The sequence below is a fragment of the Doryrhamphus excisus genome, linkage group LG12 (assembly GCF_037039965.1).
Source record: "Doryrhamphus excisus strain RoL-2023G ecotype Guam linkage group LG12, RoL_Dexc_Guam_v1.1, whole genome shotgun sequence".
In the NCBI taxonomy this organism is placed as follows: domain Eukaryota; kingdom Metazoa; phylum Chordata; class Actinopteri; order Syngnathiformes; family Syngnathidae; genus Doryrhamphus; species Doryrhamphus excisus.
Window position 1 is genome coordinate 21367316 of NC_136368.1, and position 15086 is coordinate 21382401.

Below are 15086 nucleotides of genomic sequence, written 5' to 3' on the forward strand. Positions count from 1 at the left end.
GCCGAGTCATTCCTGATGGTGCACGGTGCACGGGCCACCCTTTGACTGCAGGTAGGGGCTGCCTCTTTTACTACGACTGACTGAGCCTGATCAGCCTGATCACTGGATGTGCAATCTCATTAAACCTTGACTGACACTAAAACAGAACCACGGGAGATGGGATGTAGTGATTTCATTATGAATCAGCATGATTGTGCTGCGCTGACAGGCCACATTTATCTGTATTTACATTGCTTCTTATTTGTCTTTAAAGTCAAAAGAACGATTATCATGACAATGTTGAAGCTGTGACTCAAAGCGCCGTCTCCAAGGTGATAACACATTTACATTGTAGCCATGGACACGGAATCTATCACATTTGTACACGGCATTTAGTTACTTGCAAATCAGATGATGTCTGACGAGGGTGTCTTTGACAAACGCAGCCAAAAAAAAGCAATAACAGCAACTCCTACATACGAGCAGATAAGGTTTTTAAAATGCTGACCAAGGACCAAGTGAATGATCAGTGTGTATCAATAGCTGCCATCTTAAGCGTGGCGCCGGCTTCTAATTTCGTCAATGGGCGCCTCCGGAGCGCCGCTCCAACCGCTCCTAGCAGGGGCGCTGAGTGGACGGCGTGAGGTGAATGATAAGCGTGTCCCTCGGCGAGATATTTCCAGCCAGGTCATGAAATCGCTGCTCGTCCTACAGCAGCTTTTATTGAGCCATACATTTGGAGTAAGTGAGTGGTCAAGCTGCAATGTGGGCCTGTAAACGTCTATATACTTTATACTGTGGATTATGTGTTTTGGTCATGTGCGGAACCTTTTTCTTGTCAGGGGTCGTTTCAGTTCTTTCAGTCCTACAACTGGAGGTGTAACGGAACATTATTATTATTGGTACCAAACATTCCGTTTGGTCCGTACTTGCATTGCCGACAGGAAGTGGAAGTCACGCTTTGGGCCTATATGCCTAACAAATATTCATTCCAAAAATGGTCCTCTAAAAAGAGTGGCTGTCTTAGATTCAGGGTCGTCTTATATTCGAGTCAATACGGTAAACTAGTACCGTATTTTCTGGGCTATAAGTTGCTCCGGAGTATAAGTCGCACAAGGCCAAAAATGCATAACAAGGTAAAAAAAAAACATACATAAGTCACACTGGAGTATAACTTGCACTTTTGCGGGTAATTTATTTTCCATTTCACGGAACTGTAGCTACCTAGTTTGCTGCAAAACGAAAGTCGTTGTTGGCTAGCTAGTTAGCTCACTAACACGGGATGCTAAAAGCCAAGGCCGCATAAGCAATGTGGTGTGAACAAAGAATAACAGGAGTGTAAAGGTGACTATAGGGGTGTTATTTAATGTCTACAGGGCTCTAATGATGGTATAAAAAACTTATTTACAAAGTCATAAATGCTCAAACTAAAATATTCCATTTGTTAATATTGAATCCTACCTTGTGGGAATGTACTTATTACCAAAAACACCTCTAAGATTGCACAAAATGCCGTAAAGCATACTACAATTGTACCCCTGTACAGTTACTGTCATACAATTTCTGATAAGTATACAGTGTGTGACCTTGATTCCAGATATTTCATCTTGCTTTGATTTCAGTATTGACAGTGCACACAAGGCAAAAATGTTACCTGCAAAGTTCCAGGCATGTGCATTGACTGTTGACGTCACGTTGATACTGGTGATCATGTGACTTACTTCCTCTCACTGCTATAGCTGCACTATTGCCGGTATCAGCATTCTCTGAATACACCTTATTTGCTAAATAATTACCATCTGTGTTCATTTCAGTCAGCGTACCTGCCCTGGAGGATTTTCTTTTTATGTTGACTCTCATGACCCGGAATCAAATCAGTGAAACCAGAAGGACAGAGCTGAAACACTAACAGCTGTGCCTCCCCTGCACATAATGTGCCTATCTCACCGCCCCACAAGGTCACATGGAGTTTGAGCAAGATGCACCCCACACAGGGGGAACAAGAGGGTGCAAATCTATAATGTTTATTTTAATATACATCCTGCAATCATTTTTTGATGCTCTAAAAGATTGATAGTGGCATGTAAAATAATTAGACAGCAATATAACTAATACAGGGTCACCCAGTCACCCAAAATGGTGTGTATTTCAGGAATGTGCTTTTCTGTATTAATATATAACTAATATATATACTAATATATAACTGTGCTTAATGCACAAAATTAAACCCTCATCGGAGAGCGACGCCATGTGGCTCAGAGGTGAATTGTCTCATTCTTTAAACATCAAATTGCGTACCTTATACCGCGTTTTAAACTAGTCATAATTAATATTGTCACTTTGGGGGTTCTAATCTCGTGACACGCCACAAGGACACCTTTACCAAAGGGCATTGAGTAGGAACAATATTTTCTCGTTTCCGTTCAACCCGGACGCCAACACCAGGAACCCATCTGAATCAGCTCGCTTTACCGGTTCCCTTTGGGCTGTCAAATTACAATCTCTCAAGTTCATTTAGATCAAAATAAGATCGCATAGCTGAATGACAGCGGCGGTGTTGCTTCTGTAGCACCGTTTTATCGTCGTTTCCCGCAGCTGATGCAAGTCAAAATGACAGCAGGGTGAGTAAGTGCGCCGCCGCCTGGTTAACCTCCGGCGAATTAACGCTGTTAGCTTGCCGTTAGCATTTAGCATGCTAATGGGCGCAGGGGCCGCGTTTTGCGTCCTTTAATTATTAATTGGTGAATTACCGCAAATGTACGACCTCTTTGTTCTGTAAACTCACTTTCATTGGGCTGTACCGAAGCCTTATTGGGGTTAACATTAAATCGTACAAATGTAGTTACACGTCGAAGTGTAGTGATAGCACTAGCATACGTGTTCATGGCAACTAAGCTAAGGTTTTTTGCAGTATTGGTGATTATGTAGGAGTGCACTGCAGCCCTTAAACACCTCCTGGGGGACTGTGCTACTAATTGTTTTGTAGACAGCAAAACCTACCAATGCTGCTGCCTGATCCAGGTGAGCTGGTTCCTCATACCTGCGTTGAATCCGTCCTCTTGTCCGCACCCTGGAAGCTACTTAGTTGACATGATTAATAACGCATTATTATGTATTATTATATACACTTCATGACGCCCGCTTCACGTCCACTCATAGCTGATGTGTCTGAATAGCTCCTTTTAACTACAACACTGAGGAAATATTCATATTTGAGAAAAAAGATTAACGATAAAAAGATGAATCAAATACTTAAATACTGGTAGTTGTCGATTATTATTATTATAATATTATATATTTAATCATTTGTTCCATGGTTTGGCTCATGTGTTCTGCATGGTGTTTTATGTATTTTCAGATTGTGGTTCTTTTGACTAAGCTGTGTGTTAGCATGGAGAAGCCGTGGAGGCTGTGGGGCGCAGTGGAGCGTTGTACCCTAACTTTTGTCTCCTGGTCCTGGGGCGCCTGCCGTGTCTCCCTGCTGGCTCTCATCCTCACTTTCCACCTCTACGGAGGTTTTATCCTCCTGGCTCTCATCATTGCTTCCATGGCGGGCATCCTCTACAAATTCCAAGACGTCCTCCTCTACTTCCCCGACCAGCCGTCATCTTCTCGCCTCTACGTCCCCATGCCGACAGGAATTCCTCATGAGAACCTGTACATTCGCACTAAAGATGGTGTGAAGCTCAACTTGATTCTGCTTCGCTATACAGGAGGGGACGGGCCCCCTGGGGTCACTCCTGCCAGTCAGAGCGGCAGCCCCACCTCCTCACCGCCGCCCACTATTCTTTACTTCCATGGCAACGCGGGCAATATTGGTCACAGGGTGCCCAATGCTTTGCTAATGCTTGTCAACCTGAAAGCCAACGTTGTGCTGGTGGACTACCGTGGCTACGGGAAGAGCGACGGCGAGCCCAGCGAGGAAGGCCTCTACCTGGACGCCGAGGCGACCCTAGACTATGTGATGACCCGGCCAGATTTGGACAAGACCAAAGTGATACTCTTTGGCCGCTCACTAGGGGGCGCCGTGGTCATCCGCTTAGCGTCGGCCAACCCTCACCGCGTGGCCGCCATTATCGTCGAGAACACCTTCCTCAGCATCCCGCACATGGCGGCGACGCTCTTTTCCTTCCTGCCCATGCGGCTGCTGCCCGTGTGGTGCTACAGGAACCAGTTCCTGTCCTATCGGCAGGTGGCGCTCTGCCGCATGCCCTCCTTGTTTGTTTCGGGCCTGTCGGACCAGCTCATCCCGCCGGTCATGATGAAGCAACTGTACGAGCTGTCACCCTCGCGGACTAAACGCCTGGCCATCTTTCCTGAGGGCACACACAACGACACGTGGCAGTGCCAGGGCTACTTTGCTGCGCTCGAGCAGTTCATCAAAGACTTGCTCAAAAGCCACGCTCACGAGGAGAGCGTGCAGACCTCTGCCAGTGTCACCATCATCTGAGTGACAACCTTTTCAGTTTTATTTCACTGTCGAGTGAATAAGAACGCAACGTGATCAGGGAGTGAGCGTTGCTCTCGCTCTTTTTTCCTTTTTAAGCCAGCCATGAATGCATGCCTTTGTAATTCTGAGGTCAGAGGTCATACACGCTGACAGAGCCTGAAAGATTACAGAAATGTGTTCCGGCTGCTGACGTCAGTGTGTTGGCCATGTCGAGATTTGTGCTACAGCAAAGACGGTAAAGGGGCACTCTGACAATCCCCTCAAGACCTCAGTCTGACCTTTGACCTCTGACCTGTATTGTAACACACAATACAGCCTGCACATGCATGTAAATACACTTGTTTGATTTCATAATCAGCATATGTTTCATGGTCCCTAGTTATTGCGGTCCAAAGCCAAATCTAATAAACGGAGTACAAGGGCCACACAGAAACTACTTTTTTCTTTTTTTGCAATCGTTTCAATAATAATATTACTTTCAGGAAAACAATGGCCTTTTTCTAGTACCATTATTAAATCTGACATTGACTTTTTTTTCCTGAAAAAATGCAACATTATGACTTTATCCTTGATAAAATCAGAGTTTATGGCAATGTTTTATGTCAGCTTTCCTGAAAAAATATACCTTTTGACGTTGTTCCCTTTTTAGAAAATGACTTGTTTATATCTTGGAGTATATTCTTATGAAATGATGGTTTTTGGAGATTAAAAATTGCTGTAACATGACCTTTTTTTCATTTTTCACAGAAATAGTATCCTCACAACATCAATTTATGTTACAGCCGTTCTTTCGTGCTCATAACATTGCCTTCCCCACCTGAAAAATATGACAATTTCAAAATTTTTTGTTTTTGTCATATAACCACAGAAAATAACTCAAAAGTAAAAATATGACCTTATTTCCATAAAATTGCAATTATTTTTCCTAAATTTAGCTTGGGTGTGCCCCTGTACTCCTCCATAAGGGCTTTCCATTCATCCAAAACATGATGATCAATCTGAATAGCAACAGGAAGCCCTGTTGTAGGATTCAAGGATGTCCTACAAGAATCTAATGTCTTTAGTTCATATTTATCATATTAGGCGGCATTGTCTTGACTGGAATTGTCTTTTAGGCCATGTTTCACCCGCCCACGATGTGCCAAAATGGCTGTAATGAGCTAATTAACCTTCCCTGAATGTCTTCCAAGGGTGTCCAGCAGACGTTTGAGGATTTAAAAAAAACACCATTGCCTGCTTTCACTTTAAGAAATGGACGACACTCAAGCGCAGAGATGTCCAAGCCATTCAATGTACAAGAGAGCTCTTCAGCCATATTTGGGATAATGTTTGGAAAGAGAACAAGAGCTACTATGAATGTCAAACGTATTCTCATGGAGCTGTGCTCTATTTATTTATTCATCATTTAGCCCTCCTGACATGTACGTTGGCATTGCGCTTCCTCATTCTCGGTTGCCATGGTTACTCTGGTGTCCCAAAATGAATCACAGGGCTTCTATCCGAGTCTAATGTGTGCTGCAATACCACTTTGAATGTGTTTGTTTTTATAAAGAACTAATGTATGTGCTATAAGGGAGGATGGAGCTGTGAATAGAGTGTGCGTGTGTGCGTGCGTGTGCGTGTGTGTGTGTGTGTGTGTGTGCGTGTTGCTTTGGGAAGCTGGCATGTGATTGTGTTGAGCAGATGATTCTGTAACTTGCACAGTGTTGACCTTTTTGTATATGGATCACGACTACACAACATTGGAATGATATTTCTTCATCCTTAGCATGAAGATGTCCCGTTCACCCCCCCCCCCCCCCCCCCCATTTTGGGATGTTTTTTTTTCCTACTGCTTTTGTAAGCACACATTTCCACTTTGTGTATTCTGTGCTTGAACATGCAATAAAATTGATACAGGAAACGTTGCGACACTCTGAAATGAATAAAAATCAAACAAAAGTTTTTGACAGTTTCTCCCACTTCGCTTTTTAATTTCAAAGAAACTTGACAATGTCATGTTTCACTTTGTAACTTCCTTATTTGATTCAGTTCTCTCGTACTGTACAATATTACAGGCTGTAGTACAATGCCAGAGGTGGGAGAAGGTCCGTGTTTTTGCAAGATTCAAGCCTTTAATCTCATGTCCATGTCATGTCAAAACAGATTCAAGTCTTAAGTCCTAGGCTCGATATCTTCAAGTCCTGACAAGTCATAAGCACCGTTTTTGAATTGGCACCCATATAGATATTCAATGAGGCACATTCTGTGGGGAAATACTTGGGGATACATTCTACTAAACATATCATGGAAAATCAAGTATTTGGAAGTCTTCACACTAAAATCTGAGTCGAGTCGTGAGTCATTGATGTCAGAGTCCAAGTGGAGTCTAAAGTCATTAATATTGGGAGCAAGTCCACACCTCTGAAGTCAGATGAAGTCAGAATAGAATAGTGCTCACTTCCAATTGCGCTAACCTCACTAACTGAAACTTTTGCATGGTTTAACGCGCGAATGCAACATTGTAACTACATTTATAGCCTTCATTCAGGTAACAAAATGGTACTTCATATAGTACTAGGACCAATTATGACATCACCGTACTCTATCTTTGTAATGAATGTCTTTGTCTGCATTCAATTGTATTTTTTTATTCCCTGCCATGATCATCATGCATGTCCAACCACTACAAAGTGTGGCTGATGAATGTTGACTGAAATGGGGTCGCCGCTGAGGCAGGAAGTTAGCTGTGGTTAGCTGAGCGGAACAAGGAGGGGCAGCGACCCGGCAACTCTATTCATCAGCCAGGAATGAAACGAATGTGAAACCTAAATGGATCTGTGGCGCTCTTAGTCAAGAAGTGGCTCCCATCCCTCCGGTCTGATTCAGCCATGGCGCCGACGTGAGATGCCATTGAGACCATGGCAACTGGTCCGCATGTGGATCCCGGGATGGTGCAGAAGTCAGGGGAAACCCGATGGCCGTCTTGGCCGTTCTTGCTGCTCGCGCTTGCTGCCGTCACCTCCTCTTTGTCAGCTCTGTCCTTGTACCAGCTGATGGTCCTCAGGGCTGAGGTGGAGGTGCTGAAGTCGGAGGTGTGTCGCAGGAGGGAGGAGAGTCAGGAGGCCAAGTGTGGAGACCAGGTCAGCTGTCCAGCACGTATTGTATCCTCAAGACACGGAGCGCTCACTTCTTGAATTCGGTGCTTTCATTTTCTGTTCTTAGGCTGAGGATATCGGTCATGGGAGAAGCAGCCCCACAGACGCTCAACACGTTTTCGCTCTTATGAGGAGGAGGAGGATGGTCTCGGGGGAGGACATGTCAGGTAGGCCTTAGCACAGGAAGAGGCTTCCAAACATCAATGTGCAGCTGGGTTTACTTTTACGACTGACAAAATAACAGGCATTGATGTAGCCCGTCACCTATGACCTGCCAACAGCTCAGATTGGGGGGGGCAAGGTTGCCCTGGATATTTTCCTGTAGTGTTTTGGGAGTAGTGGACTGATTTTGGTTTTTAGTTTTTCTGTCATTTTGAAGCCTTTTTTCCACGCCTCTGCCATTTAAACACAACAGTAACTGTCCAGACTGGCCAGGACAAAGATGACTGATATTTTCCAGCAATGTTTTTGGCCATTTCTTTGCCTTTTTTTACATGCCAGTATCATTTACACAGAACGGGGACAGTGGGGGGTAGAGGGGGTGGCAGGGCAAAGTTGTTTTGATATTTTCCAGCTGTGTTTCAGACGTTGTGGTGCCTTTTTTACATACCAGTGCCATTTACACAGAACAGCAATAGCCTGAATTGGGTAGAAGCAGACTGATTTTTATCCATTTTACTGTCAATTTAAGCCTTTTTTTCCCATGCCTGTGCCACTTATACATATTTTAACAATGAAAGTCCGGATTGGAGAGTGGGACAAATTTGACCTGGAAATGTTACGGGCATTTTTGTATCTTCTTTTTTTAAACAGATTAAGAGGACAGATTGGATTTGGGAGATGATCAGATTGGGACTGATCAATTTTTGTGGCATTTTTAAGCCTTTTTTCCACAGTAGTGGCGTTTATACACAACAGTGACAGTCTGGATTGATGTCCATCTGTCTGTCCATCCGTCTATACGGAGCATTGACAATCAGGAAGTTTTTGTTTTTTGTTTTTCTGTCATTTTAAGCCTTTTTTCCACAGTAGTGGCGTTTATACACAACAGTGACAGTCTGGATTGATGTCCATCTGTCTGTCCATCCGTCTATACGGAGCATTGACAATCAGGAAGTTTTTGTTTTTTGTTTTTCTGTCATTTTAAGCCTTTTTTCCATTCCTGTGCAGTTTATACAGAACAGTGACCAGCCATTGTTAGACCCGACTATTTTCCAGCTTCAAAGTTAGCTTCAGAGCGCTAACCAGGGTTGGGACAGGACCCGTAAGTAAGGGAACACCGGAATCTCAGGGCAGGGTTGTGAGTTTTACCACCTTATGCTAGGAGTCCACTGGGCCGGCGCCAGTGGACTCCTAGCATCTTTGGCGCAACTTGGCTCGCGCTGTTACATTCCAGTGGATTCCAACAGGTGGATTGCTTGTGACATTTGGTTCCACTCGGTGGACACTTCACGGCAATTTCGTGATGCAAGTGGCACGACGAAGATTTTAAACATTTAGAAATCTCGCCGCCAAACTCAATTTTTACAAACCACCACGAGCCAGTTGGGAGGCAGTTTGAGCCACTGCACGGCACTTGGCACCTTATTGGCGACACTAGGCACCACAGCAAATTGCATTGGCGCCAACTGGCACCAACTGGCACCAACTGGCACCAACTGGCACCAACTGGCGCCAACTGGCACCAACTGGCACCAACTGGCGCCAACTGGCACCAACTGGCGCCAACTGGCACCAACTGGCGCCAACTGGTGCCATGGACTCTTAGCATTAGACACACCTCTGTTCAAAGCACTGTTGCCCTCCGACAAGTATTCGATTCGTCACACCAGACGCCGATGTTATGATGTTATTATTATGTTATGATGTTATTATGATGTTATGATGTTATTATTATGTTATTATTTGATTGCAGGATGCTGTTGCGCTGTGTTGTGCCTTAAAAGCCCAGACAAATAAATACCTTCTGTTGTGCCTATTTTGGAAGAGGCTTAATATTGGACTGACTTGAAAGTCACTCATAAAACGAGTGTATATTGTACATATACTGCCACTATGTACTGTAGAGTATAAAACCTTACCAGGCATGTTTTTGTTTACAGTTTCTATGTCTTGTCTGCAGTTGTTGGCGAACAAAAGCAGGAAAACCTTCCGGAAAGGTACTGGTACTGCAATATTTCAAGCTAATATGGCATAGTAGTACATAGCAGTAAGCTGCCGTCCATTAAGGCAAAAGTATTTGCAGAGTTATGGTACAATGCCCAACACGATAGATACAATACGATTAGCTGTACCCGGTCCCCGTCTCGGCGTCCAGACCATAAATATGTCCCCTTGCCCCAGACTTTGCCCTGGAGCCATACACGGGCATCCCTTGGCAGACCGGCCTGAGGAGAGGCTCAGCGTTGGAGGCCGTAGGGGACAGCATGCAGGTCCAAGAGGAGGGCTTCTTCTTCGTCTACAGTCAGGTTGGTCTCCTGCTTTTAACCACAGGGAGGCGCTGTTGACCTGATGGTTTTTTATTTGAATAACCGCCCCTCTGCAGTTACTTGTCTACTTGTAAAATGAATATTTCATGCTGGCTCATTGATTATGCATGTTAATCCCAAGGTAATTAACACAGTTTATACACTGGTCTTTTTATTAGGCACAACTTCACAGTCTTCATGAGATCCAGTACAAGATTTGGATTTAAAATTCAGGATTGTCAGGAGTATTATCCATAAGGATACATCATATTTATAATTCATCAACAGATATTTCAAATTACTTTTTAATAATTATTTGTTTCATTTTATTTGATTACAGTAGGTATAACATTATCATATCACACCATAGGTTTATCTAATTATTATTATTATTATTATTATTAAAGATATATTTTTAAAATATTTTTTCATATTTGTATTGAGTTAAGTTCATTCATTCATTCATTTTCTACCGCTTATCATCATGAGGGTTGCGGGGGTGCTGGAGCCTATCCCAGCCGGTACACCCTGGACTGGTGGCCAGCCAATCCCACAATGTGTACAACGTACAGTAGTTGGAGTACCTGAGCTGTGTATTTGTGATCAGGTGTACTACATGGACAGCACGTTTGCAATGGGCCACGTGGTAATCCGGAGGAAGAGGACGGTGGTGGGTGACGAGGCTCAGTATGTGATCCTGTTCCGCTGCATCCAGACCATGAACCCTGTGTACCCTTACAACACCTGCTACACTGGAGGTTCGCTATTATTAGTATTATTATTAGTATTATTATTATTATTGTTGTTGTTATTTACGTCCAGCTGTGTGCGCCATTGTTACGGCAAAATGTGTACCGATGCTCCCCTCACGTCCCCCCAGGTGTTGTGAAGCTGGACGTGGGCGACCAGTTAGAGCTGTTGATCCCCAGGTCCACAGCCAACGTGTCGCTGGACGGCGAGGCCACCTTCCTGGGTGCTGTCAAGCTGGCTTAAAGGTCGTCACCTCACATGAGAAGCACCCTGGCCCCGGCACGCCACCTTCAATGCTGGCCGACGTTTGTGTTGTTACCTTTTTACCCTGCATCCATTTGCCTGGAGCTGCTTCGTTACAGTAGCTATTAAAATGACACAATCTCTTTTTCTTCACTGTTTTTTAAAGCAAAGGTGGTATCTTGTATCTTGTCCATGAGGAAAAATGTTTTCCAGGAAATCCCACAACTTCCAATATCGATATCAACGCATATGACCTTTTTATGCTGATATCGGACTGTCGTAATGTGGTGTCCGAAGGCCTAAACAAGTCAGGAGGCAGACTTGCAGTTGGCCCAGTCTAGGCGCATTTATTTAGCTTGGCAGAGAAACTTATGGAAAACACTAGAAATACAAAATATATTGGAAAAATTGGAAGAAAAAAAAAGAATGACTTGACTTCCCAAAACAAGAAGAAGAATAAAAAAGGTATTCACTCACATCACTGAAATCTAGTACTGCTGCCCCCCCCCCCCACACACATCCCCAGCTGCTCCTCTTATAGGGCCCCCAATCTGCCCAGAATGTCCCACTTTGGTCCATAGGTGAGTCTACAAACACTAAGTCTAAAACTGGATTTCAACACCATCATCTGATGGGACCCCACTGCTACTACAACTCTCCATAAAACATCAACCCATACACGTATTCCTCTACCCGAACCCAACCTTACACCCCCCCATCCCCAGTACATGGTATGGTCTGATGATGTCACTAATGACATCACCAAACCTATAAAAGCCAGAGACTCATGGCGGCTCCTCCCCAAACGTTCCTGCAGGTGACTCCCTTGGTACGAATCCCAGGGAAGACCAACTCCGGACACCCGTTAGAATCCCAATTTAGCCTGGATTAACACATCACTATTATCAACCACATAACTAATACAATAATACTATACAAATACTACAACAACACAAGGGACAAGTGATGACTTTTAACTCATTCACTTTGTCCCACGGACGTCCATGTACTCCAAACATTACCTCAAATTACCGACGTATCAAAGTATTGACATTTTAGAGCCTACACGACGACGGAGTATTATCTCCATGTTTGGGAATAAAGTGGTAATACTACGTGTCAGCAGAATGGAGCAGAACTCTTCAAGCTAGCTTTTATTTATAACGGAGATGTTGAGCACAGACACATGACCATGTCCAGACCTGTCACCCCGAACAGTATTTCCCAGCATGCTTTGCTGTAGTTAAAATGATCTCTTTTGATTGTCTTATGCCTTTTGATGATGTTAAATTATTCAGACTTTTGGTCTGACCCCGGTACCCTCATTAGGAATGGTTGGGAATTTATAAAATATGGATTTAAAATCCAAATGCCGGGGTGGATAGATTATACCGCAGGAATCTTCAGCCTCCTTGCATCATCACTGAAGGAAACGCACTGCGGTCTTCCTGTCGAAATTTGCACATGTTTAATTTCCACCAGGGCTGCACGGCGGTCAAGTGGTTAGCGTGCAGACCTCAGTTTTTCCCCCATTCCAAAAACATGCTAGGTTAATTAGCCACTCCAAATTGTCCATAGGTATGAATGTGAGTGTGAATGGTTGTTTGTCTATATGTGCCCTGGGATTGGCTGGCCACCAGTCCAGGGTGGACCCTGACAGCTGGGATAGGTTCCAGCACCCCCCCCCCGCGACCCTCGTGAGGATAAGAGGTAGAAAATGAATAAATGAATAATTTCCACCACTTTTGTGCACCTCTAAATTGTGTTCCAGCTTGTTGATGACAGTATATGCACATGTCCCATTAAACCCCACCTGCCCCCCCCCCCCCACACACACATACACTTTATGTTCATCCAAAGAAGTCAGACAAAGCCCAGTGGGTGGTCGCCTCTTCACTGGGATTCGTATTTTGCCCTGGGAGTCATGACTCCATTTGCCAAATTGAGACTTCTGGTCCAAAGGGGGGCAGGACAAGAAAGTCCAAAAGAGAAGAGGGATCTGAAATTGGCTTAATGGATATACTGTAACTGGATGTAGCTGGATGTAGCTGGATGTAGCTGGATGTAGCTGGATGTAGCTGGATGTAGCTGGATGTAGCTGGATGTAGCCATTAGCGTAAGAGGGACGCTAAAAACAAGGCCCAGGGTCAAACACGGAGAAAGAGGACAAACATCTTCTAGAAAGACTCCAACGTGATAAAACGGCATCCCTGCCCCCTGCGCCGTGTCTCGTCAGGGCAGAATGTCTTTGTGGGATGCCATGGCGACGGCTGGTGTGTTTGGCGGAAGCGCATGTCATTGAGGACCCGTCTCTCCAAAGACAAGTCAGCATCTGACCGGGGGAGTCAGGAAATGAGACCTGCTGAGTACACATGCTGACAGGCCTGGATGGCACGCACACGCACACGCACACGCACACGCACACGCACACGCACACGCACACACACACACACACACTTGTAAGAATCACATTCGTTGTAAATTGTGACAAGTGAACAAAAACACTACATATGCACACATGATAAACTATATCAATAAGACAATAACTATGTACTGTATTATATTTATTTGTAATATGTTTATCATTATGGCTGCATGGTGGGCAAGTGGTTGGCGCGCAAGCCTCACAGCTTAGAGACCCGAGTTTGATTCCACCCTCGAGTTTGCATGTTCTCACCGTGCATGCGTGGGTTTTGCCTGCCAATCTTACTTAACAACACAAACTACCGTATGACGGTTCGATCATGCGGAGGCCGTCATCGTTGTAAAAATGTCACATGACAACATATGACCGCAGGTGTCCTTGTCGGGAACTGATTTCCCTTCGCTGACTGGGAGAAGTACTACATTCCTCTTGGATCTTGGATCTGAAACCGCATCAGCTGGTACGGTACATTTTTGGGCTATCTTGACGCATTTGTTGGCGTTTTATAACTTTAAGGGTAGCATAATAATCAGTTAACTTGCGCTCCTTCCTCGCTTTATTGGCAGCAACGGTCATAATCTTTGAATCTTTTGGGAGCTCCTCATAATGCTCCATAATGATGACTTACTCATCTGTCGTCGAAAAGTCAGAAAAGCGGACTTGACCAAGTTGATAACCACATGTCTGGAAGTCCTCGAGAGCCCTTGGGAGTGTGACCAATCACAGCTGTACCCTTCAATTGTGTTTTGGGGTATTTGGATTTTGCTGAGTTGCAACTTGAGCACAAAGCCTGGATTGGTTGAGCCACTTAGGTAGAACATCCCCAAAGACGTGGTGAGACCTCCAACGTCTGCTTGGGAATTATTGGAGGAAATGCAGTGCTGCAGTTGCTTTACAGCCATCGCCTCCCTGCGATCCGTGTTCGTATTTGGGGATTACTTTGAACGGCTGCCATCAGCCCAAAGTAATCACGCTGATCCAAGGCTCTGGCGGGATCAATGTTCGGATTTATCGTTTAAGGACAATCTGAGGATTTATTTCAAAACAAAAACGGGGTGACCGCACTATTTGCTCTACGCGAGCTCGAGACAGCGCTAATTATTCTTGATCCGAGAAGCAGAATGACTGGTTTTATTGGACTTTTTAAAATAGCATTAAAGCTCTGTCCTCTGTGGGAGTAATGTAAGCTGATCTATAATTGAAACGCTTGGGCCTCGTCTTGGAACGCAAGCACAATGAAGTTGCAAGGACATTAAAAACAGATTGAAAAGTTCAACTGGGGATTTCTTGCATGTGTAGCATTTTAGTTTTTCCATTAGCTGAATGAGTGCCACTTTGTCTGTCTTGGACAGCAGATGTACTTCAAGGTTGAGTGAGTGTGTATTTTTTGGAGTATATATTGACTGCATTTCATGCCATGCCCTCCAACTCTTACCTTACCTAGAAAAACAACGCTTACTTTTCTGATGAGCTTTTTAAGTTCCGTCTCATCTCAAAGAATTACTATGAGGAAAACTACACAACTTTAGTAACATTTGAAGTTTTAAGGCTTAAAGGCTTAAAATATTAAGACTGGCAGAGCGTGACTCACCCCACACAGTGGTAATTTGGTCCGGCGCACCACTGTGCGCAGC

General features: G+C 44.4%; 2 protein-coding genes across 2 annotated transcripts; both read left to right on the top strand.

Moving 5' to 3' along the window:
- The first annotated feature begins 2412 nt into the window (after positions 1 to 2412).
- On the top strand, positions 2413 to 6481 carry abhd13 (abhydrolase domain containing 13). The gene is made up of 2 exons (XM_058082040.2): positions 2413 to 2600; positions 3338 to 6481. Exon 2 carries the CDS (start codon positions 3371 to 3373, stop codon positions 4427 to 4429), a length of 1059 nt encoding a protein of 352 aa, XP_057938023.2. The 5' UTR covers positions 2413 to 2600; positions 3338 to 3370; the 3' UTR covers positions 4430 to 6481.
- A 689-nt stretch (positions 6482 to 7170) lies between these two features.
- On the top strand, positions 7171 to 11158 carry tnfsf13b (TNF superfamily member 13b). Its single transcript, XM_058082350.2, has 6 exons — positions 7171 to 7551; positions 7634 to 7733; positions 9669 to 9725; positions 9910 to 10034; positions 10642 to 10792; positions 10915 to 11158. The coding sequence occupies exons 1-6, from the start codon at positions 7330 to 7332 to the stop codon at positions 11025 to 11027; spliced, it is 768 nt and encodes a 255-aa protein (XP_057938333.2). The 5' UTR covers positions 7171 to 7329; the 3' UTR covers positions 11028 to 11158.
- The last annotated feature ends 3928 nt before the right edge of the window (positions 11159 to 15086 follow it).